At 40.5% G+C, this 24,951-nt stretch overlaps 2 protein-coding genes across 2 annotated transcripts in view; both read left to right on the plus strand.

Annotated features, from left to right (window-relative positions):
- Positions 1–6,847: 6,847 nt before the first annotated feature.
- On the plus strand, positions 6,848–8,852 carry zic2b (zic family member 2 (odd-paired homolog, Drosophila) b). Its single transcript, XM_060899537.1, has 3 exons — positions 6,848–7,676; positions 8,105–8,268; positions 8,381–8,852. Exons 1-3 carry the CDS (start codon positions 6,848–6,850, stop codon positions 8,552–8,554), a joined length of 1,167 nt encoding a protein of 388 aa, XP_060755520.1. The 3' UTR covers positions 8,555–8,852.
- A 6,575-nt stretch (positions 8,853–15,427) lies between these two features.
- Positions 15,428–24,951, plus strand: part of pcca (propionyl-CoA carboxylase subunit alpha) — a 152,709-nt gene continuing 143,185 nt past the window's right edge. The window contains exon 1 of the mRNA XM_060898942.1: positions 15,428–15,514. Coding sequence (XP_060754925.1) covers positions 15,461–15,514 — 54 coding nt within the window. The 5' untranslated portion in view covers positions 15,428–15,460. The remainder of the gene's footprint in view (positions 15,515–24,951) is intronic.

Genomic DNA, 24,951 nt, shown 5'->3' on the forward strand with positions numbered 1-24,951 from the left:
ATGGCTTAAAAAATAATGAAATGAAATGTTTCACCATTTAAAAAATCCTATAACCAGTAATCAGTAAGCCATAATAAATGAAACAAAGTCAGTATTTGGTGTGAAATGACCCTTTGCTGTTATAGTCTCAGGTACAATGAGTGCAGTTTGATAAGGAAATGAGCTGTAGGTTTTACTGAGCATCTTACAGAACCAGCCACAGTTCTTCTGGACACTTGGACCGTCACACTCGCTTCTTCATTTTGCACCAAACCCCAGCAGCCTTCATTATGTTTTCTTTTTTCATCTGAAAAGTGCTCTCTTATGGAATATACTGCTCAGATACATTTTTTTCTTTCTAACATTTAATTTTGTGCTGGAAAATGAATGTTTGGAACTCTAAATGTTTTTGTAGACAATTTAGAAGTCATAAAATAGAAATCTATAACAAAGTTTGTATGAAAAAACAAACAGGGTGCCCTGAGACTATTGTACAGTTCTGTGTATAGATACAGCTTCAACTATGGCACATTTGTTTCCATGAATAACTCGTACAGAAACAAATTTGTTTAAGCAGAACGTGTGCGAACTCACCTGATCATCCTTTTATACAGGTGTATATATATATATATATATATATATATATATATATATATATATATATATATATAAGTCTTCGGTATATGTAAGGCTTAAAAAAATAATGAAATGAAATGTTTCAACATTTAAAAAATGCATATAGCACTATAAAGCAAAGGGTCGTCTCACACCAAATACTGACTTTGTTTCATTTATTATGGCTTACTGATTACTGCTGATAGCATTTTTTAAAATGTTGAAACATTTCATTTTATTATTTTTTTAAGCCTTACATGTGCCGAAGACATTTAGATTAGATTAGATTAGATTAGATTAGATTAGATTAGATTCACTTTATTGATCCCACATCAGGGAAATTCATGTGTTACAGTAGCAAGAAAATGTCAAACAGATAAAATCAAACTGAAATAAAAATTAAACGAAAGATAAAACAGAGGGCTATTTGCATCATCTACCGTGAAAAAGTATAGAAATATTGCCTTATTGAGAGGCTGAGAAAAATTGCACATTACAGGTAGACTCTGTATTATATATATATATATATATATATATATATATATATATATATATATATATAAGTATGCATAAAAATAGTTTAGGGCCTATATTATTGCACATAATTGCATCGATGAGAGATGGCAGAGGTAGTAGTGGTGAAGGAGTGCAAATATAATGACAAACAGGTTATTGGTGCTACGTTACAAGTTGTGGGTGTTATACAGTCTGACAGCAGCAGGTATGAATGACCTGCGGTATCTCTCCTTCTTACACCGTGGGTCTAGCAGTCTACTACTAAACGAGCTGCTTAAAGCCCCCACAGCCTCATGTAGGGGGTGAGAGGGGTTATCCATGATTGAGGTCAGCTTGGCTAACATCCTCCTCTCACCCACCTCCTCAATATATATATATATATATATATATATATATATATATATATATATATATATATATCAGTAAGCCATAATAAATGAAACAAAGTCAGTATTTGGTGTGAGATGGCCCTTTGCTTTATAGTCTCAGGTACAGTGAGTGCAGTTTTAGATTTTAATGCAGGGGTGGGCAATTATTTTTTCCATGGGGCCACATGAGAAACAGAAAATTTTGTGGAGGGCCGGACCAAAAGGCTGAACTAAATTCTGCATAATATTAATTGTATTTCTTTATATAAAGCAGTAAATAATTGTTTTTACAAGCTGCTAAGACTGGTAAGAGTATGGAAAAAACGAGGTTGCCTTACAAAAAATGTCATTTATTCAATCAAATTTCCCAAAACAATGGTTCACAAAATGTCAACTTTGTACCAATTTTTTTCAGTCACATTCACCCCAAAACACAATAAAGACATCACAATATTGTCTTTCTACTCCAAACATCAAGCAAGATACATCATATTATAATAATGATGCCCACATTTGTAGTCTAATCACCTCATTTGGTGTTTTTCAGTTTTTTATTTGTTCAGTGAGAGAAATCTAGTCTCTGTTGGTCTTTAACGAGTGCATCAGAGTCAGGTTGAATGTCTGAGGTGGAGATGCGAAGCACAGCTGGCAGATTCGGTGTAGGTATCAGATCTACAGATCGGCTCGGGCTCCGGCGCCTGCTGGTGACGTCACACTACGTGATTGGCTGGACCGTTTGAAGGATGACGTAAACGTTTGTGGTTGGTCTGGACAAATTACGGAAGTAGTTATCACGGGATTAGGTTTCGTGGGATTTCATGTCGTGCGCATTGCGTTTTAGTTGAACACAACTTCAAAATAAAAGCACTGCACATTCAGTCCATGCATGAGGTAAAATTAGAAAATACGTTTATTTTGTAATTTCTAATTAACCTTACGCGGGCCGGTCAGAATGAACCAAAGGGCCGGATGCGGCCCGCAAAATGCCCAGGTCTGTTTTAATGAGCATCTTATATATACAGGGTGTCTCAAAAAATGTACTCACACTTTAACTGTCCCTAACATGCTGCCTTTTTTGTGTTGCAGGTGTAATTAATTAATCACAGCATGGACTTCTTTTTGGGGGGATATCTCAAAGACAAAGTTTATCACACCAAACCAAGAACAATTGATGCACTGAAATTGGAAATTGAAAGACAATGTCACGATATTCCTAATGACCTGTTTCGTGACGTTTGCGAATCCCTTGGTGCGCATTATCAGCGTTGTCTGGACAATAACGTTCATCAATTTGAACATTTGCGAACATGATTCTTCAATTACATTTGTCTTCTGTATTCGAAGCTATTCCATTTCACTCTATGTTCATAAATAAAGGTTTTCTCGTCATTCAAAGTGTGAGTACATTTTTTTGAGACACCCTGTATATATATATATATATATATATATATATATATATATATATATATATATATATGTGTGTGTGCAAGTTTATTTAAAAAAAAGCATTTAATCTATACATATAATCATTTCACAGGAACCTTTGGGTCATGGGGGAAATTTTGCTGCACAAAAGAACAAGTTTGATGAATAGTTTGGTGAAACAGCTGTATTAAAATGAACAAACTTCTCCTGAAGGTATTAGAACTATAAATTAATGAGTTTTGTTCTGGGCGGCACGGTGGTGTAATGGTTAGCGCTGGTGCCTCACAGCAAGAAGGTCCTGGGTTCGAGCCCCGTGGCCGGCGAGGGCCTTTCTGTGCGGAGTTTGCATGTTGTCCGCGTGGGTTTCCTCCGGGTGCTCTGGTTTCCCCTACAGTCCAAAGACATGCAGGTTAGCTTAACTGGTGACTTGTCCAGGGTGTACCCCGCCTTTTGCTCGTAGTCAGCTGGGATAGGCTTCAGCTTGCCTGCGACCCTGTAGAAGGATAAAGCGGCTACAGATAATGAGATGAGATGAGTTTTGTTCTGTCATATCTATGCATGGTCAGATTTAGGTTTATATTGTGCTGATTATATTTCATTTTAGAATAGAATATAATAGAATGCCTTTATTGTCACTATACACATGTACAATGAGATTAAAGTGCAGTATTTATTAAATTTATTTACTATTAAATTTAGTAAATATTTATTTATTTTATTAGCAGTTAGACTGTTTAAGTTATTTATAGTTGATCAGTTGTTTAGTGAGACTAATAGTGCTGTCCTGAAGAATGTTAAACATGTCTGGGGTCGTTAAAAGGTGAGAAAACGAGACGCTGTTTTTTTCTTTTTAACAAACTGACAGTGATGATTTTCTTTTTTCTTCTTTTCATTGCATGTGGCGTCTGAGAGTCTGTGCATTAAAGGAAAACTCTGCCCACGGGTTTGGGCTAACTTTATTGTAGAGAGGGCAAGAAGAGAGAGAGAGAGAGAGAGAGAGAGAGAGGAACCACCGCCGTCACCAGGGCAACAGGGTGGCATCCGACAGCATAATACCGGATCACTTCAAAGCGCGCGTCTGCGCCTATTTCCTGCGAGCTCATGCCGCCTGCCCTGCCCGCCCTGCCCCGAGAGAGAGAGAGAGAGAGAGAGAGAGAGCTCTTCCCCACACAAACCCCGCTGCCTTTCTCACAGGAAGTTTTGTGAAAGAGGAAGGAAGAATTAAGTGTCTTGTGTACAAATGTTTAATCCTGCATATAACAACATAAGGAGCACATCCTACTCATTAAGTGTCATTTCTGCAGGAGTCTTTCATTTGTCAAACACACTTTGCTACATTTCCATCATATTATCCAAAACAAAAAGAAAATAAACGCTAACCGGTTATTAGCCCATGACCTCCATTTATTCTGACTCATTACCCCCACCACCTTTTTCTTCCCTTACCTTTTAAATACGTTTTAATTTAAACTTTTCATTTTAATTCATTCAGTTGACGAATCCCCATAATCCATTAAAAATAAAATAAAATATAGCCTAGCAAATATTTGCTAGCTCAAAGTACAGTGCAGTATTAGCTGCGTGTTACCAATACACCCGATTAGCATATTAGCCGAATTTGTTTCTTTCCCCACAAATATGGATTTTAAATCAGTTTTGTTCGTAAAACTTTTTTTTTTTGTAAGCATGGCACTTTTTTACGACTTCCCTCAAGAGCTTTAAAAGAAAGAAAAAAAAGGATAACCTTGTAATCAAGCTAAAATGGCATCGGATTTGGCTAATCTGTGGTAATAAACAGCTAGCAAACAAATGCGTTAAAAGTGTTAGCTTAATTAATGTTTACATCGAAAGCTATCATGAGAATTCGTTCACTGAGTGCTTAATAAATTATTAAGTCGCAGTTTTAAAGAATTATTAAATTCCAGTCTTATTTCAAAGTCAATTAATTGGATGAGACGAAACAAAAACAGAAAACTATGCTAATACCGTGATGTGTTAGCTATTTTAGCTGCTCAAGTGAATATGATATTCTACTGTTACATGAAAAGCTTAACTTCAGCAAGTAAATATATAGTCTTAAAACATTATTATTATTATTATTATTATTATTATTATTATTATTTAATTAGTGTCTGTAGTTGTCTTGTTCAGTTTTTTTTTTTGTTTTACTGCTGTGACAAAACATCTATCTATGCCTATGATTTTCTTACAAATATACAAATTATCTGCTTTAAAAGACTGACCAGAAAAACACTTGTCACTAAATGGCTGAAGAAGCCTATAATAATAATAATAATAATAATAATAATAATAATAAAATGGATGCAGAAATGTCAGTGCAGCACTTAGCTCGAATCAAGAGTGTATAACTTATCCTTGAAGTTTATACCCTAATAGTGTTTATTTTTATTCTGTTTTACTGTAATGTTTGCCATTAAACACTGTGTTTCTTATTTTTGGAGCCCAGTGTCCCTGAGACACATTTTTTCAAAACATAGAAGCGATCACACATGGTGGGGGAATCGTGCACATGTCCAGTTATTGTGTGTTTAAACCCAACTGCCAGAGGACATCAAAAATGCTCCTGCTGTTGGCAGCTTCAAATCTAGACTAAAGACCAAGCTGTTTTCAGATGCTTTCTGCGAATTGATAAATATCATCATCTTTACATGTTTTAAACTTTACTTAACTTTTACAGTCTTTGCATGTCTTAAACTTTACTTAACTTTTATTCTGCTGTTTTTACTGAACTTTCTCTCTTCTTCCCCTTTATTTTATGTAATTTTATTTTCTATTGTTTACTGTTTTGCTTTTACCTCTGTAAAGCACATTGAACTGCCAGTGTGTATGAAATGCACTATATAAATAAACTTGCCTTGCCTTGCCTTGCCTTGCCTTGCCTTGCCAGATTGCATGACACTGTATAGTGTTCAGGTTCAGCTGAGCAGCGCGCGGTCCTCAAGGTCAACATCTGCAGCGCGTGCGGGGATCCAGCTGCTGCTTTTCTGCTCAGCTGCCAAAATACAGTGTGTGTGTGTGTGTGTGTGTGTGTGTGTGTGTGTGTTTGGCTATGGCTATACTAATATACTGGAATGTAAAATAAAAAGCACACAAAAGGGCTGGGATACAATACACCACGTGAACCTGTTGTGTCCAGCTATTATTCAACCTCATGCACAGCTGGTTGTACAGAGCCCAGGTTTTTATTTTGCTGGTTGAGAGGCTGAAGGAGTCTAGCTGCATGCGTAACCCTATTATTATTATTATTATTATTATTATTATTATTATTATTATTATTAAGACTCTGGGTTGCATTCTGGCTGTAATATGGCAATTCTGGTAATATGGTTGCATATGCACATAAACACCTCCTGTGTCAGCTGCATATTTATGCCATGCACCTAAATAAAAACTGTACTACACATGAGAAACTTTTTTTTTTTTAAAATAAATGGATTACAGATAAACACACCTAGATATGATATTTGTATTATCTCTTAGTCACACCACCAAACTGCCCCACTACTGCACCAGAGCAACAGTCAGTAAAGATTAGTCAGGGTGACTCGGCGTCTGATTGGACGACAGTAACGGATTAGGGATTCAGATCAGCCAATCGGAGCGTAGCAGGGCTCTTGTAGTAAAGGGGGCGTGGGGCAGCGAGCTGGGAAATAAACGCAGCCCAACCCGAAAAAGTCGCACATTTACAGGAGGGTATGAGTGCATCCAGTGTGAATGTTTTTTTGCGCATCAGGTTGAGCGAGTTTAATCCTCTACCCAGATGACTTGTTCTGTTTGTTAGGATTTGAGACAAACTTAAACATTTAAAAAAAAAAAGCAAGCTGATCAGAATTTGATCACTTTTTTCTGGGTCATGCCTGCATTTTCATGGTTCTGATTTGCATTTTTACGCACTGTAGCGTGTTTCCGCAGAGAACCTGAGAATGTTACTGGACGCGGGTCACCTGGCTCCATTTTCCCGACATCACCCGGCGGGTGAGTCACACGACAGGGACTCGAACTTTGGAGAAGCGGCGCATGTAGGCGCCTTCAAGCTGAGCCACGGCGAGCTGTCTCCGGGTCAAGGAGCGACCTTCGGCCCACAGGCTTCAGGCTACGCGGCTCTGGGCGCCTCATATGGAGGCTCGGCGTTCGGGTTGTTATGCGGTCGAGGCTTTGCAGATCCAGAACGCAGCCTCTTCAGCCCGGCGACCGGGGCGCTTCATCCATCCCATGCGGACGCGCAGGGTCATCTGCTCATCCCTGGGTTCCACGAGCAGCACAACTCAACCAACAACGCGCTGTTTGCACGGCCAGACCAGTACCACCATCATCACCACCATCACCAGGTGTCCACCAACGCGCGTCCTGACCCGTACGGCTTGAATCCCGTCGCAGCAGCAGCCGCGCATCACCACCATCACCCGGCAGCTTTCTTCCGCTACGTGCGGCAGCAGTGCGTCAAACAGGAGCTCGTGTGCAAGTGGCTCGAACCGGATCGCGAGAAGCGCCGCTGCGGCAGAACCTTCGGCACCATGCACGAGCTGGTGGCGCACGTTTCCACAGAGCACGTCGGCGGCCCTGAGCAATGCAACCACGTGTGCTTTTGGGAAGAATGTCCTCGACAGGGAAAGGCCTTCAAGGCCAAATACAAACTGGTGAACCACATTCGCGTGCACACCGGGGAGAAACCGTTTGCGTGTCCGTTCCCAGGATGCGGTAAAGTGTTCGCGCGCTCCGAGAACCTGAAAATACACAAGAGGACGCATACAGGTGAGAACACACCACACCATTCTCATAGCCACACCATGGTCTTGGCCTGTGCCTTTCAAGTGGACACATCCAATCAGAATTTCTCACTGCAACTTACTTAAACAGACCTCTGAATCATGTCTAGGACCAGAACCATGTCCATTACCGTCCCATGTGATTGTATAGACACTAAGAAATACTTCGCAAGCTCTTTGACCCGCGTGCTTTTCCGGTCCAGAACTCAGTTTCCATGGTTACATGATGGCACTGTTGTGTTTACACGCGTTTGTGCGGTACAGCAGGTCTAAAGATAGGAAGTAGGTGTGAACTGCACTTTATTGAGGCCTGAGTGCTAGCAATAAAGTGTGGCTCAGGTTACAGGTGTGTGTGTGTGTCAGGACTGTGTTCATCCATTCATAATCTTAGAATAATCTGTTTTCTATTTGCAGGTGAGAAGCCGTTTCTGTGTGAGTACGAGGGCTGTGACCGACGCTTCGCCAACAGCAGCGACAGGAAGAAGCACATGCACGTGCACACATCCGACAAGCCGTACTTGTGCAAACTGTGCGACAAGTCGTACACTCATCCCAGCTCTCTGAGAAAACACATGAAGGTGAGTGTAGATGGGATGCAACACCACTGTGTGCGTCATGCCATGCGTGCTGTTGGTAAGAATTATTATTATTATTATTATTATTATTAGAGTCTTATCAAGCTCTTAACAGGTTCACGACGAGCAGAGTCCGATGGCGGAGTCGTCACCAACCGGAAGTTCCGGGTACGAGTCTTCCAGTTTGGTGTCGCCATGTTCAGAGACTCAGAGCACCAGCATGTCTCCAGACTCTGCCGTGATGAACAGCAGCAGCATAGCGTCCAACTTCAGCGAGTGGTACGTTTAGGAACCAGGAACCCTCACACCCAGGCTGTATCCCAAATTGTCCACAGCTCTGCATAATGGGACGCAACAGGATTCCAGGACTTTAGGACTTCAGTGATCAACAACGTAGACAATCCTCTAAAAATATAGTCATATTGTTTATCAATTAATCCCATCCAGTGAGCGATATGTTATGGACTCCATATGGACAGGCTACATAGCCTTCTCACGCTTTAATGTTTTTACTACCACCTGTGGTGATGCCCCTCTCTATTCCTCCACTCCATCCCTTCATCCCTTTAATTTTTTTCAGCAGGATTCAATACGGTATCTGTCAATTAAAAAAATCTTCAACTCTGCTCCGAGTCAAATGTGTATATATAAAAAATAAATGAAGGTTTATCTTTTTTAAATTGCTTTTTTTTGTTGTTTATTAGTATTGCACTGTGAAAATTGCTATGCTATTATCCACTGTGTATTATAAATGATGAAGGATGTATTTCTCATATAAAGTAATAAATATTTGTTTTTCTCTAATAATTTCGACCTGGCTGTTTGTGTCTTGTTCTATATAATCAGGAGGGATTATACGCAATGAAATGGACTAAAGGCAACAATCATAAAAATAAAACTTACCAGATTTTTTTTTTACTATAAATTACACCAAAGGAAAATGGACACGTTTTTTTTTTTTTTTTTAAAGAAACACATTTTTATGAATTGTTGCACTGTACCCTGTGATGACCTGGCGACTTGTCCAGGGTGTACCCCACCTTTCGCCCGTAGTCAGCTGGAATAGGCTCCAGCTTGCCTGCGACCCTGTAGAACAGGATAAAGCGGCTACAGATAATGAGATGTTGCACTGTAGAATTATTATTTATTAGTTTTTTATATTGTTCCCTGTAATGTGCATATTGTGAAAGACACAATAGAAGACAAAGGTATTTTGGGGAAAACAGCAAATATGCGTGGTTTAAAAGGTTTGTAATAACCTATGCAAAATAAACTTTTGTGGGGGGGAAAACCTTGTTCAAAACAGTGAAGAATTAACATTGAGTTGGAAATTGACATTGAGTGAGTTGTTAGATTTAAAATTTGTACGATAATTTTGAAACTTTTATTAAAAGACAGTTCACTGTTCTTATGAGTAAAGTGTTAAGACAATAACATTATACTGTGCTTCATGTGACTAATAATAAAGTCATAAAGTTTGTTTTAAATAGAAATATGCAAGAAAGTACTTGAAGATCTTTATGTTGTAAATTCAGGTATAAAGTTTCTACCAAATATTTTAGAACAGAATAACAATTTTAATTCTTCTTACTCAGATGTATGTCAATAACACAAAAACTATTCTATAAAATACAGTAAACTAGAATATATATAAAACTCCTGCAGGATGGGAATTCAAGCTAAAATCATCCTGTGAAACATTCAATTCTACCAAATATTCTATATCAATTCATCCAAAGGAGTCCTAATAGGTCCTTAATTTATTATATATATTTTTAAAAGAATTCACAAGTTTGTACATTATAAAAAAAATCTTTGGCCATACTATGCTATAATGTGTGAGTAAAAAAAGAAATAATAATAATAATAATGTTCACACCTGTCTATTTCACACAAGTAGATGAAACTATAGGTTATGTATCTAAAATTTTTTCAATGGTACTTTGATGACCATTATTAAACAATTTAACAGGGACAGTACAAGCAAACATTTTTACATGAAATTTGAGAATGATGTGGACAAACAAGCATTTTATGTCCAATACTATTATTATGAAGTAATATAAAATATCTGAACAGCATAAATTAGTAGTATTATCATTATATATTTTTAATTATTATATATACAGGCCACCTTTTCCATGGAATAAAAATGTCTTCTATTCTCTTCTAGTGGGTTTATTGATGGCATGCGATATTATCATATCGCTTATCCTCCATGTATTATGCCACTCTCCCCAATGGAGAATGAGCGTGCAATATTGTTATAATATTGCACGTTGTCAAGACAACACGACGTCACACAATGGCGCTCATGCGAAGATCCAATGAGAAAACTTTTCTGCTGCACATGCGCGCAATCATTTCTTTTTTGTCCAGGAAAAAGAGACGATCTAGTGCTCGGTTTAAGCACTAAACAAATAAACTGAAAACTGAAACTAAAGATGCGCTAAACACCTGAGGCTACCAAAACTTCATTATACATTCTTCATGCATATTTACAAGAGAAAAACATACCAATGGACATCGAAAAACTGGAAAAGATACACATCCAAGATGCAAAACTTCCATGCTAGCAAGTGACTGTGACAGTTTGTACACAAACATGGCTGCGAGGTTTGCTTCATTAAAAGCGGAAGATTTATAGAGGATTTTGAAAGAGAAAGACGTTCTGAACACCTGAAAGGCCACCAAAACATTACTGGATATTCTTCACGCATTTAATTTTCCTCATTAAATATATAGAAAAACTGGAAAAGAGACACATCAGAGACATAAAACTTCTGCGCTAGTGAGTGACTCTGACAGTTTGTACACAAACATGGATGTGAGATTTGCGTCATTAAAAGCGGAAGATTTAAAGCATAAGATATATTTTGAAAGAGAAAGACGCGCTGAACACCGGAAAGGCTACCAAAACTTCACTGGATATTCTTCACACATATTTACAAGAGAAAAACATACCAACGGACATCAAATAACTGGAAAAGAGAGCAATAGCGGAAATATTGTCTAAGTTCTACTTGGAGGTGAGGAAACGTGACGGAGATGTTTACAAGAGGACTTCATTCGTGGATTTCATTCAGCAAAACCCTTTTGTTTTGAACGACTGCAATGTAACAATTAACTACGACCAAAAGTAACTTTGAACTTGAACTGTCAACCTGTATACAGCTTGTATATAAATTGGGTTGTTGTTCAGGCTTCTTGGACTTGTACCATTTTTATTGTTTGAATTTTGACTTTGTACATGTACACTGGATTTACAGAACACTGAATTACATTCGATCAGAATTAGCATTCAATATTGGTAAGTTACCCCCCTGTTCTTAACTTTCTGTAAAATCTATAACTGTTCCATCAAATGTGCATGTAGTATCTCATCTCATCTCATCTCATTATCTCTAGCCACTTTATCCTTCTACAGGGTCGCAGGCAAGCTGGAGCCTATCCCAACTGACTACGGGCGAAAGGCGGGGTACACCCTGGACAAGTCGCCAGGTCATCACAGGGCTGACACATAGACACAGACAACCATTCACACTCACATTCACACCTACGGTCAATTTAGAGTCACCAGTTAACCTAACCTGCATGTCTTTGGACTGTGGGGGAAACCGGAGCACCCGGAGGAAACCCACGCGGACACGGGGAGAACATGCAAACTCCGCACAGAAAGGCCCTCGCCGGCCATGGGGCTCGAACCCGGACCTTCTTGCTGTGAGGCGACAGCGCTAACCACTACACCACCGTGCCGCCCCGCATGTAGTATAATAATAATAATAATAATAATAATGGGCAGCATGGTGGTGTAATGGTTGGCACTGTTGCCTCACAGCAAGAAGGTTCTAGGTTCGAGCCCAGTGGCCAACGAAGGCCTTTCTGTGTGGAGTTTGCATGTTCTCCCCGTGTCTGCGTGGGTTTCCTCTGGGTGCTCCGGTTTCCCCCACAGTCCAAAGACATGCAGGTTAGGTTAACTGGTGACTCTAAATTGACCATAGGTGTGAATGCGAGTGTGAATGGTTGTCTGTGTCTATGTGTCAGCCCTGTGATGACCTGGCGACTTGTCCAGGGTGTACCCCGCCTCTCGCCCGTAGTCAGCTGGGATAGGCTCCAGCTTGCCTGCGACCCTGTAGAACAGGATGAAGCGGTTAGAGATAATGAGATGAGATGAGTTTTTGGGGTTGGTTTCTGTGGTTACAATGATGTCTGGTGGGATTTCATCAATGACGGTAAGGTACTCGGGCTTCTTATTGGTAATATATAACAGGAATGAAGACAAACACAAGACAAGAGGGCATAGTCTACAACTGAAAAAGAACACTGTCAAGAGCAACAAAAGACTGTATTTCTTCAGCAACCGAGTGGTCTGTTGGTGGAACAACCTGCCTGAGACAGTTGTTACAGCGCCAAATGTTAATGTATTCAAAGCATGGTTGGACAAACATATGAAGGACCATCCCATGGTATACAACCACAGGGCACTAGACAACCCACAGAGACCTGAAATGACAGTCAACTGAAAATACGAGCGGCTCAACTTGGAATACTACAGCTCCTACCCAGCCGAAAGACTCTACTCTACTAATAGTCTATATCTAGTATGATCCATCCATCCATTATCTGTAGCCGCTTATCCTGTTCTACAGGGTCGCAGGCAAGCTGGAGCCTATCCCAGCTGACTATGGGCGAGAGGCGGGGTACACCCTGGACAAGTCATCACAGGGCTGACACATAGACACAGACAACCATTCACACTCACATTCACACCTACAGTCAATTTAGAGCCACCAGTTAACCTAACCTGCATGGCTTTGGACTGTGGGGGAAACCGGAGCACCCGGAGGAAACCCACGCGGACACGGGGAGAACATGCAAACTCCGCACAGAAAGGCCCTCGCCGGCCGCTGGGCTCGAACCCAGAACCTTCTTGCTGTGAGGCGACAGTGCTAACCACTACACCACCGTGACGCCTTATCTACACTGCAAAAAATGGCCTTTCAAAAATAAGAAATAAAAGATTAAAACAAAGCATATTTGCTTGAATCAGGTGAAAAAAATCTGCCAATGGAACTAGTCAAATTTGACTTGGTAAGATTTCTTAAAGTAAGATGAAAAATCTAACCTGTTTTTAGATGAAATAATTCCAAAATAAGATTGGGGAACTTATTATGCGAGATCTGATTAACTCAAAATAATCAAAATAGTTCTTATAACAAGATCGTACTTCTTACATTTAGCCATTCAAGTCATTTTTATTTATTTCATTTTAAGGGTATTTCACTTAAATTCATGACAAAGTCTTAGCAGTAAAAACTGAATTTAAGAGAAATATACTAATATTAGGATTGTTAAATTCTACAACTAAGCATTGCTAGCTTAAAAGATTCTCCTTTTGTGACCTGTAATTAGTAAAATACTCTAGATATGAGACCAGAGACTATCTTGAATCAAGTTGACGACACATGTAGCATTGCAACAAATTTATTTTTTTTTCCCATTTCAACATTCAAACATTAAAACATCTCTTAAGATTCCACTTCACCAGGACCTCAGGCACCAAAAAAAATGAATAAATAAAAGTCTACGCATTTTGACTTACAGTGCTTACACAACGCCAAAGCAACAGTGCATTTTGGGGGCACTGACTATTCATGTGTACGAGGGGTTTACAAGATCAGGCACAAAAAAAAACCCCAACCAACCAAACAAACAAAAAACAACACTGAACTTAACTCACAGCATTCCAAAAAGACCTCACTAAAACGCCCTCCACTCACTCATAGCCTTTTTGAAGGCACTTGTCTGGTCTAGAGTCTGTACAGCATCTAGAAGGAGCTCACTCTGAATGACTGAGAAAACAGTCGCAGTAAACTTAGGATATGTAAGGTGGAGTTGAATTGTAATGAAAGATTCAAAGATTTCAGTAAAGTTCATTTATTCCCAAAACAAGCATACTTTGTTTTTTTTTCTTGAAACAAGATGAACCGCATTTGACAAATGTCCAAAATGTACTTACTTGTTTAAAAAAAACTTGTTTTATTTTCAAAGGTGCTCCAAATAAGACTTTTTGTCTATACAAGATTTTCAAGATGGGCAGCACGGTGGTGTAGGGGTTAGCGCTGTCGCCTCACAGCAAGAAGGTCCGGGTTCGAGCCCCGTGGCCGGCGAGGGCCTTTCTGTGTGGAGTTTGCATGTTCTCCCCGTGTCCGTGTGGGTTTCCTCCGGGTGCTCTGGTTTCCCCCACAGTCCAAAGACATGCAGGTCAGGTTTAACTGGTGACTCTAAATTGACCGTAGGTGTGAATGTGAGTGTGAATGGTTGTCTGTGTCTATGTGTCAGCCCTGTGATGACCTGGCGACTTGTCCAGGGTGTACCCCGCCTTTCGCCCGTAGTCAGCTGGGATAGGCTCCAGCTTGCCTGCGACCCTGTAGAACAGGATAAAGCGGCTAGAGATGATGAGATGAGATGAGATGAGAAGATTTTCAAGATGGACTGTCTAAAAACTAGCCTTTCTAGCTAAATGAGGTTTTGCTTGTTGGGCAATTATGTCTTATAATAAGGGTGGCTAGATGTTTTGACTTGAAAATAGACAAATAAACTTCCTAAGATTTTTATTTTTTGCAGTGTATTATGATTTTTAAATAAAATTCTGGTTGTATTATTTTATATAAAATATTACATTATGATTATGGGGGGGGGGCAGCACGGTGGTGTAGTGGTTAGTGCTGTCGCCTCACAGCAAGAAGGTCCTGGGTTCGAGCCCCGTGGCCGGCGAGGGCCTTTCTGTGTGGAGTTTGCATGTTCTCCCCGTGTCCGCGTGGGTTTCCTCCGGGTGCTCCGGTTTCCCCCACAGTCCAAAGACATGCAGGTTAGGTTAACTGGTGACTCTAAATTGACCGTAGGTGTGAATGTGAGTGTGAATGGTTGTCTGTGTCTATGTGTCAGCCCTGTGATGACCTGGCGACTTGTCCAGGGTGTACCCCGCCTTTCGCCCGTAGTCAGCTGGGATAGGCTCCAGCTTGCCTGCGACCCTGTAGAACAGGATAAAGCGGCTACAGATAATAAGATGAGAGATGAGATAAAATAAGAGTATAATTTGTGGATGTAAAACATCTGCATTGTAATTGGCTGAAAGAGAAAACACCTCCGTCTTGGCTGCGCGCATGCGCAGTAACCACCAGCACCGGTCATCATGGCGGCTTACAGGATAACACCAACCTTTCAAAGAGTTTTGCAGGCTGTAAAGGTGAGTGTGTGATCCCTATTCTTTTAAGACACGCAAATGATCGTGAAAGTTTGAAAATAAATAAAAATTAATAATTTTTAAAACACACAACATGTTACAGTCTTGCAGAGAATAAAAGCTGTCGGCTAACTAGTTAGCAAGTTGAGATGAGCGTGAGGGTGAATCCCAAATACCACTCTTCTCCCTGTACAAGTGCACTTCAAAGGCTGTGTTGGAAAGGATTCTGTGACGCACCTAGTGCACTAGGTGTACAAGAAGAATGTATTTGGTATTCAGCCGCTATTCAGCGTCTCCTTTAAAATGTGTAATGCTTGCTTGCTTGCTTGCATGCATGTACTGGATATTTCTATTATTTTGTTTCCGGAAGTAAATGCAGCTGAGGTATATAAAGTGTCAAAGCTGAGAGCTGATGAAGAACTGAAATGATCATGAACCAAAATCAGTATTTTAGTTAAAATGAGCTGTCTTTGGCTCCACAATAATGCCACTATTCACCTTGTTCAAATACCTGTCCACGTCACATGACCCAAATGACATCAACCATAGTGCACACACACCTACTCACAAAAAGTTTATTTACACATTATATTATTTTATATTATATTATGCAATCTTTATTGTTTTACTTACAGCTTGCCTTTTAAGATCACACCCAGGATCAGTATTCTTATCTTCACTACTGTATACTGTGCAAAAGTCTTAGGCACCCTATTTTTTTTCCATACAAACTTTGTTATAGACTTCTTTTTTATGACTTGTACATTAAAAGAGATACACAGGAAAACAGCCCGCGTTTTCCTGCGATAGTGAGGTGAGAAAGCGAGTGCAGGCAGGGTGGAGCAGTTGGAGAAGGATTTGTGATCGGAAAGTCCCAGCAAAAATGAAAGGTAAGATGTATAAGACAGTAGTGAGAGCAGCTGTGATGTATGGATTGGAGACCGTACCCTTAACGAAGAGACAGGAGGCAAAGTTGGAGGTGGCGGAGTTGAGGATGTTAAGGTTTGCGATGGGAGGTTGGACAGGATAAGGAACGAGCACATCAGAGGGACAGCACATGTGGAGAGCTTGGGAATTAAGCTAAGAGAGATGAGACTGAGATGGTATGGGCACATCCTGAGAAGAGATGCAGAGCATGTTGGAAGGATGGAGTTGCCAGGCAAATGAAAATGAGGAAGGCCAAAGAGGAGATACATGGATGTGGTGAGAGAGGACATGAAAGTGGCAGGTGTGGTAGAGAAGGATGCAGAAGACGGAGCGATGGAGACGAAAGAGCCGCTGTGGCGACCCCTAATTGGGAGCAGCCAGAAGAAGAAGAAGATATTAAAGGAGATACACAAAGCCTTTATTTTTAAATGCATTTCTGAGTGGATAGTATCTCCATCCTTGACTCTTGTATGCTGCATAAATGGGAATAAAAAAATATATTTTTGAGAGTTAAAATCGACCGCAAAGTTGGCATTCGAGCTGAGCCAGCCAGCCCTGAGTGCGTGACGTCACAGCGGGAATCGGTTTTAAAGTGCATATCACGGGCAAATTCAGGCGCAAGATCAATGTAATTCTCCTATTTTATATTAAACTTTGGTCAAATATCTGTCACATTTTGCATTTTGTGCAATTTTTTTACCTTGCGCAATACGAGAAAAATTCAGTTGAAATCAAGCCATTTGAGGCGAATTGGTCCGCCTCTGAAAAAACTTGCCATTTGGATTTCCTGGCAAACATTGATTTTCGTGGCGTCGCGTGCGGGACGCCTCCCACTGAATCCTACGTCAGCGCTGGTTTGTTTATGAGAAAACGACCTGGTGGTTTTCTGCAAATTTCTTCAACGTTATCTCGTAATTATTAAAATGGTTAACAGATGTATCGTAGGAGGGTTTAGCAACACCAATCTTGATGGGATTAGTACTCATCGTTTCCCAAAAGACTGGACAATGAGGGAGAAATGGGAGCGCTTGGTCTACACAGGCTGTGCACTGAAACTGTGCAAGCTCTGGCAGCCTGCTGGTGCTTCCGCAGATAACGTCACGAATCTGGCTCCAGACTCCCTTGGGATTTTTCCAGACGCATTTTGTTATTTTATTTTTTTTCTGCTGTAGACAGATGGCCTTGTGCAAAATTACCCTTCTGGATGAGTGTGTAATGGGACATACTTTCATATTAAAAAAAACAAAATTGGTCCAGAATATGCACTTTAAGGCCGAGGCCTTTTACAGCTATAGACCAAAGTCATATAAATAAAAATTTACGGTGAAAGTAAGAAATAGCTTTGCCGACTTGCTCAACTAAGACTGATTTGACTTCATTGATTGTGGGTTGACTCTCATTAAAACAGGATAGGTGTTATAACTTATGCAACATGCATGCATTTTCACTGATAAAACGTAAAAGGCTCATTAAATAATCAGATGAACTGAGACAATCACATTCTGAAGCAAATTAAATAATCTCATACCGGTAACTTAAACACAGAATACAAGTTACATGGATTAATTTAAATGCAGGTAAACAACGTGTTGTTGTTTTTTTTATCCAAATGAGAGTCGGAGCTTACCTGTCTGTGTTCTCGCTTCTTGAAAGCCGACCTTGTGGCTGATTGTTTTTGAAACAGTCTGACTTTTAGTTGTTCGTTCAGTTCTTCATTCATTCGCTTCTTCCACGTAAGGGCGAGATGGCAGCAATATCCAGTTTAGAAATAAGACTGCTGCTCCACTCATTCACTTTTCTTCATACTGTGTACTCCGCCATTACTGCTGGGCTCAGGCAATTACTAAAACCCGGGACGGAACGGGATGTCGCCAGTTTTAGCAACAACTGTGGGGAGGCCACTGCCCTAGAGATATGTCCTGTCTCGTTCCGTCCTGGATTTTAGCAACAACCCTTGGCTCACTCTGGGAGGACTGGTGCAACTGAACTCACTTTCCTTTAAAAATAAATAAATACTTTCCTTTTCTTATAGTTTTCTTTTTCTTTAATTATTGGTACTGCACCCTCTTTCAATACAGGCTTATAGCCAACGCTCCTCAACAGATCAGAGGTTTCGTACGAGTCTTCAGTAAAATGTGCAGAGCAGAAGACAGACCACTTCGTAGGCGCCCAATGTGCCCGTGAACTTCTCGCAAAATGTGTCCAAATATTTGCAGTTTGAACATTCTTGGGCCATGACTGCAACAAATCCACCTTCTGTTGTGTTGCTGCACCGGCCAGCAACACATCTACATGGCATGGCGATAAATTAGCTCAAAATGGAGGATCGGAGTTGCAGTCAGCTCTGTGTTTTAGTATAGCGGAAATGGCGACGAGACCGATAGACTTCCTGCTGTGACGTTACGGATGTCAAGGTCATTCACTCAGACCGCTACCTATATAAATCACTTTAATCGTAAAAATTACCATATTGGATTTATTGTTAACGCTTAAAACTATTCCTGTGCCATGCCTGAGGTCTCAAGGCATTTATAAACGAAAATGAGGCCATGGCTCTGCGTATATACTTTAAAGTTTGTTTTCCAGCACAAAATTAAATGTTACAGGGAAAAAAAAATGTTTGTATCTGAGCAGCTTATATGTATATAAGAGAGCACTTTTCAGATGAAAAAAGAAAACATAATGAAGCCTACTGGGTTTTGGTGCAAAATTAAGAGGCGAGTGTGACAGTCAAAAAGTCCAGAAGAACTGTGGCCGGTTCTGTAAGATGCTCAGTAAAACCTACAGCTCATTTCCTCATGTCCTACCTGTTCTGCTCCTCGAACCTGCCTGATCCATCCTGGTGCCCTGTGTCTGGTTGGAGTCTCATCACGTCGCTCCTGTAGAGGACGGCCCCGTATGGACAGTTGAAAGTCACACCTGGAGGACGCTCTGGACTCTTACAGTAATGCTTTTATGGCTGAGGACTACAGTTGACTTACTAACTTTAGGACTGCAGTTGTCATGAACAGTTTTGCACTCAAGTTTCCATCAATGAAGAGTTACAACATCAACGAAACGACTTCATGTTAAAACTGTTATTATAGTCATGCTGTCTGTTGTTGTCCAAATGAGGATGGGTTCCCTTTTGAGTCTGGTTCCTCTCGAGGTTTCTTCCTCATGTCGTCTGAGGGAGTTTTTCCTTGCCACCGTCGCCACAGGCTTGCTCATTGGGGATAGATTAGGGATAAAATTAGTTCATGTTTTAAGTCGTTCAAATTCTGTAAAGCTGCTTTGCGACAATGCCTATTGTTAAAAGTGCTATACAAATAAACTTGACTTGACGTATAAAACTTATTAAAGCAAAGGGTTGTTTCACACCAAATATTGACTTTGTTTCATTTATTATGGCTTACTGATTACTGTTTATAATAATTTTTTTTATTTTTAAACATTTCATTTCGTTATTTTTCAGCCATTTTTTGTCTACAGCATTTCTTTACATGTGGTGAAGACTTTTGCACAGTACTGTATTAGCCCAGGAGTAATAGGGTTATACCCGGAACAAATTGGTAACAAGCTGAAAATTTCAGAATATGTTCAGAATACCTTTAGGAATAACATACTAATGCCGCTTTTCCACTACCAACGCGGCTGAGTTGGGCTGAGCCGTGCCATGCTGAGTCAGGCTGAGTTGAGCTGAGCGGGGCTGTTGGAGTTGCATTTCGACTACAACCGCGCTGAACCGTGCTGGCTGGAAGTGGGTGGACACATTGAGCGGAGTTAGCGAAAGTGGGTGGACGTCACATGATGTCGTTAGGCGGTGCAAACAGTGACATCAGCGATCTTTTAAGCGGTAGTCTCACGACCCGGAGAGTAAACAATAAACATGGAGGACATGGAGTCGTTAGTGTTGCTGGTCTTGGTGCTGTGGCTTGTTGTCACCGACAACGCCAACAGATACTGGCAAGAGCGTATAGATGAGGCGAGGCGCATAAGGCTTCATAATTCTCGTGATTCGTAATTCTTCTTCTTCCGGGTTTACGGTGTTTACAGATCCCAGCATGCTCGCGGGGCGTGTGTGGGCGTGTGAGGACACTCCTCCTCACCAATCAGTGCACAGGGGAGTGTCTGCTCACGCCCCTAGCCTCACTCGGCTCGGTTTGGCTCGCTTCAGCCCTACTCCAAAACCGTGTGAGTTTTGAGTGCTGAGTAGGGCTGAAGCGAGCCGAGTCGTGCTGTTCTTAGATAGTCGAAACGCGAGCCGTGTCGGGCTGAAGTGAGCTGAAGCGAGCTGAAAAAGGGTAGTGGAAAAGGGCCATAAAAGTCCCCAGAAATCCCCCTCGTGCTCTCTGAGAAATTCAAGATGGCGTCCAAAATGGCCGCCAAATGGAGATCTGCCCATATCTCAGGCCCAAAACAAAATATTAATGCAATTAAAAGGTCAGAATATATGTTTTGTAGGGTAGGAGAGTAAATTCCAACATGTGTGTATTAATTACATTGTGTATTAACATTATATAATAACAATGTACACATTATTATAACAGTATATTTGTGTATAGTGTGGATCCATTGGTTACTCGTTCACTCCGTATCATCCTATTCTGTTCACAAAACAACAAACACAATTACTAGGGGTTGGAGCACTTATTTTCATTAATATTAATTAAAGTAAATTGGTGGTGTAAAATGAAAAATGGCATGTTAAAAGGTCATGCTGAGTTCAGTCATTTTTAAAAGGTCATGCTGAGTTTAGTCATTTTTTGTCCGAACACACTGGCATTGCTAGTAGTTAAGACTGGCGCTAGAAACTCAAAGATTAATTTTTTTCCACCCTTAAACAAGCTTGAATAAATTCCCTACTTCATTGATGGTACAACAAAGGTCCAAGCATCACAACTGAGGCACTGAGAAGTGTTTAAGTCTACTCATTGTTTATAAGCAAGAGCTTTTATTGAGGCAGACCTTTTTGTCATGAAAGTCACCGGAATGTTGAAGAAGTGTACTGAAACAGCTTGCCATTGTAGTTTTAGAAGATAGAGTTCTCAAATTTAATTTCCCTTTAATATTTAATCAAAGCTTAAAGATGCACTAAATATTAAGGAAATTGATGTCTAAGTGTTGTCTTACATTATGTTCATGTATGTAGGTAGCCTACTAAGCTAATCTGTCAATCATGTCAACCATCAAATTCCATGTAATTTCCACATTAATGACCTTGTAATCTTGGTTAATTTTAATTTTAACAGTGTGACAATGGTGAATTTGCATTGCTTGTATGAGAGAACATATAATTTAACATTTTAATTGCATTTATATTATGTTTTATCCCTGAGATATTGAAAAATCTCCAATCGGTGGCCATTTTGGACGCCATCTTGAATTTCTCAGAGAGCACAAGGTGGATTCCCAGGGACTTTTAGTATGTTATTCCTAAGGGTATTCTGAACATATTCTGAAAAATTCAGCTTGTTACTAATTTGTTCCGGGTTGGACTCAATTTTGAGCTAATGCTCTTGGGCTATATATCCAGGGCAATTTTTTTCCCTCTTGCCCCAAATGTAGTCATTCATCCATGACGTGTGGCGTCAAACACTTGGATAACATTAGACTTGGAAAAAGTAATATGGAAAGAATAAAACCGGACAGGGCGTGCTGTTATAGGAATATAACGGGGTGTTGGAATGCAGCTCAACATTAAGTATTCCTCTTATACCACAGCAACACACATACACATTTTAGGCTTTTTATCTGTTTATAGTTGCATTAAATGTTGCTACATCTGTGAGACAAGTTAGTTCTTCCATCCCCAGCCTCACTTTTTCTCTCTCTTGATGTTAATAATAGTAAAAAAAAAACGCATGAACTTGAAACCTGAAGATTTTCCCATGGTAGGAGACTTGCACTGACACGTGTTATGAGACTCATTCCAAAAATGCTTCCTTAGAAAAATCTTCACCATATCAATGATTAAAGGTTTTTTACTTTTTGTTAAATAATGTTTTTATTATCCCTGTGGATGAGTTATTACTATAGACATGATAATGTATTAGAATGAGCGCATTAAAGCTAGACGGCCTTTCAGTGAAATTTAGTTCCCTCTGAAATTTGGTCATTGTGATATGCTTATTTCTGTAATATCTCACAAAATATCAGGCCATTCTGTGGCTGGAAAGTTATTTAATTTGAGCGGATTAAAGTGAATAATGTGCATGAAATCACTCGTTTTGCGCAGTCAAGAAGACAGAGGAAGTCCGTGTGCTCATGCGCAGGTTTACCTTCTTCTTTTGGGTTTTACAGCAGCTGGCATCCATAGTGTTGCATTACTGCCATCTACAGGTTTACCTTTGAGCGTGCACTGACTTCCATCATTCTGTCGCTAAACGAACAGCTGATCACACCGAGGTGCTCGCTGACCGCTGATATTTATTAGTTTGGTCCTGCGTTTGCTTTCCTTCGTATACAACCCCGATTCCAAAAAAGTTGGGACAAAGTACAAATTGTAAATAAAATCGGAATGCAATAATTTACAAATCTCAAAAACTAATATTGTATTCACAATAGAACATAAACAACATATCAAATGTTGAAAGTGAGACATTTTGAAATTTCATGCCAAATATTGGCTCATGGGCGGCACGGTGGTGTAGTGGTTAGCACTGTCGCCTCACAGCAAGAAGGTCCTGGGTTCGAGCCCCGGGGCCGGCGAGGGCCTTTCTGTGTGGAGTTTGCATGTTCTCCCCGTGTCCGCGTGGGTTTCCTCCGGGTGCTCCGGTTTCCCCCGCAGTCCAAAGACATGCAGGTTAGGTTAACTGGTGACTCTAAATTGACCATAGGTGTGAATGTGAGTGTGAATGGTTGTCTGTGTCTATGTGTCAGCCCTGTGATGACCTGGCGACTTGTCCAGGGTGTACCCCGCCTTTCGCCCGTAGTCAGCTGGGATAGGCTCCAGCTTGCCTGCGACCCTGTAGAAGGATAAAGCGGCTAGAGATAATGAGATGAGATATTGGCTCATTTGAAATTTCATGACAGCAACACATCTCAAAAAAGTTGGGACAGGGGCAATAAGAGGCTGGAAAAGTTAAAGGTACAAAAAAGGAACAGCTGGAGGACCAAATTGCAACTCATTAGGTCAATTGGCAATCGGTCATTAACATGACTGGGTATAAAAAGAGCATCTTGGAGTGGCAGTGGCTCTCAGAAGTAAAGATGGGAAGAGGATCACCAATCCCCCTAATTCTGCGCCGACAAATAGTGGAGCAATATCAGAAAGGAGTTCGACAGTGTAAAATTGCAAAGAGTTTGAACATATCATCATCTACAGTGCATAATATCATCAAAAGATTCAGAGAATCTGGAAGAATCTCTGTGCGTAAGGGTCAAGGCCGGAAAACCATACTGGGTGCCCGTGATCTTCGGGCCCTTAGATGGCACTGCATCACATACAGGCATGCTTCTGTATTGGAAATCACAAAATGGGCTCAGGAATATTTCCAGAGAACATTATCTGTGAACACAATTCACCGTGCCATCTGCCGTTGCCAGCTAAAACTCTATAGTTCAAAGAAGCAGCCGTATCTAAACATGATCCAGAAGCGCAGACGTCTTCTCTGGGCCAAGGCTCATTTAAAATGGACTGTGGCAAAGTGGAAAACTGTTCTGTGGTCAGACGAATCAAAATTTGAAGTTCTTTATGGAAATCAGGGACGCCGTGTCATTCGGACTAAAGAGGAGAAGGACGACCCAAGTTGTTATCAGCGCTCAGTTCAGAAGCCTGCATCTCTGATGGTATGGGGTTGCATTAGTGCGTGTGGCATGGGCAGCTTACACATCTGGAAAGACACCATCAATGCTGAAAGGTATATCCAGGTTCTAGAGCAACATACGCTCCCATCCAGATGATGTCTCTTTCAGGGAAGACCTTGCATTTTCCAACATGACAATGCCAAACCACATACTGCATCAATTACAGCATCATGGCTGCATAGAAGAAGGGTCCGGGTACTGAACTGGCCAGCCTGCAGTCCAGATCTTTCACCCATAGAAAACATTTGGCGCATCATAAAACGGAAGATACGACAAAAAAGACCTAAGACAGTTGAGCAACTAGAATCCTACATTAGACAAGAATGGGTTAACATTCCTATCCCTAAACTTGAGCAACTTGTCTCCTCAGTCCCCAGACGTTTACAGACTGTTGTAAAGAGAAAAGGGGATGTCTCACAGTGGTAAACATGGCCTTGTCCCAACTTTTTTGAGGTGTGTTGTTGTCATGAAATTTAAAATCACCTAATTTTTCTCTTTAAATGATACATTTTCTCAGTTTAAACATTTGATATGTCATCTATGTTCTATTCTGAATAAAATATGGAATTTTGAAACTTCCACATCATTGCATTCCGTTTTTATTTACAATTTGTACTTTGTCCCAACTTTTTTGGAATCGGGGTTGTATAACATAACGCCTTTTCTTCTTGCTTTCCGTTACTGTAGTCGGTCTTTCACGTTTCATTTGCGTTCTCCATTTTTCT

The sequence above is a fragment of the Neoarius graeffei genome, chromosome 18, assembly GCF_027579695.1.
Source record: "Neoarius graeffei isolate fNeoGra1 chromosome 18, fNeoGra1.pri, whole genome shotgun sequence".
NCBI lineage: Eukaryota > Metazoa > Chordata > Actinopteri > Siluriformes > Ariidae > Neoarius > Neoarius graeffei.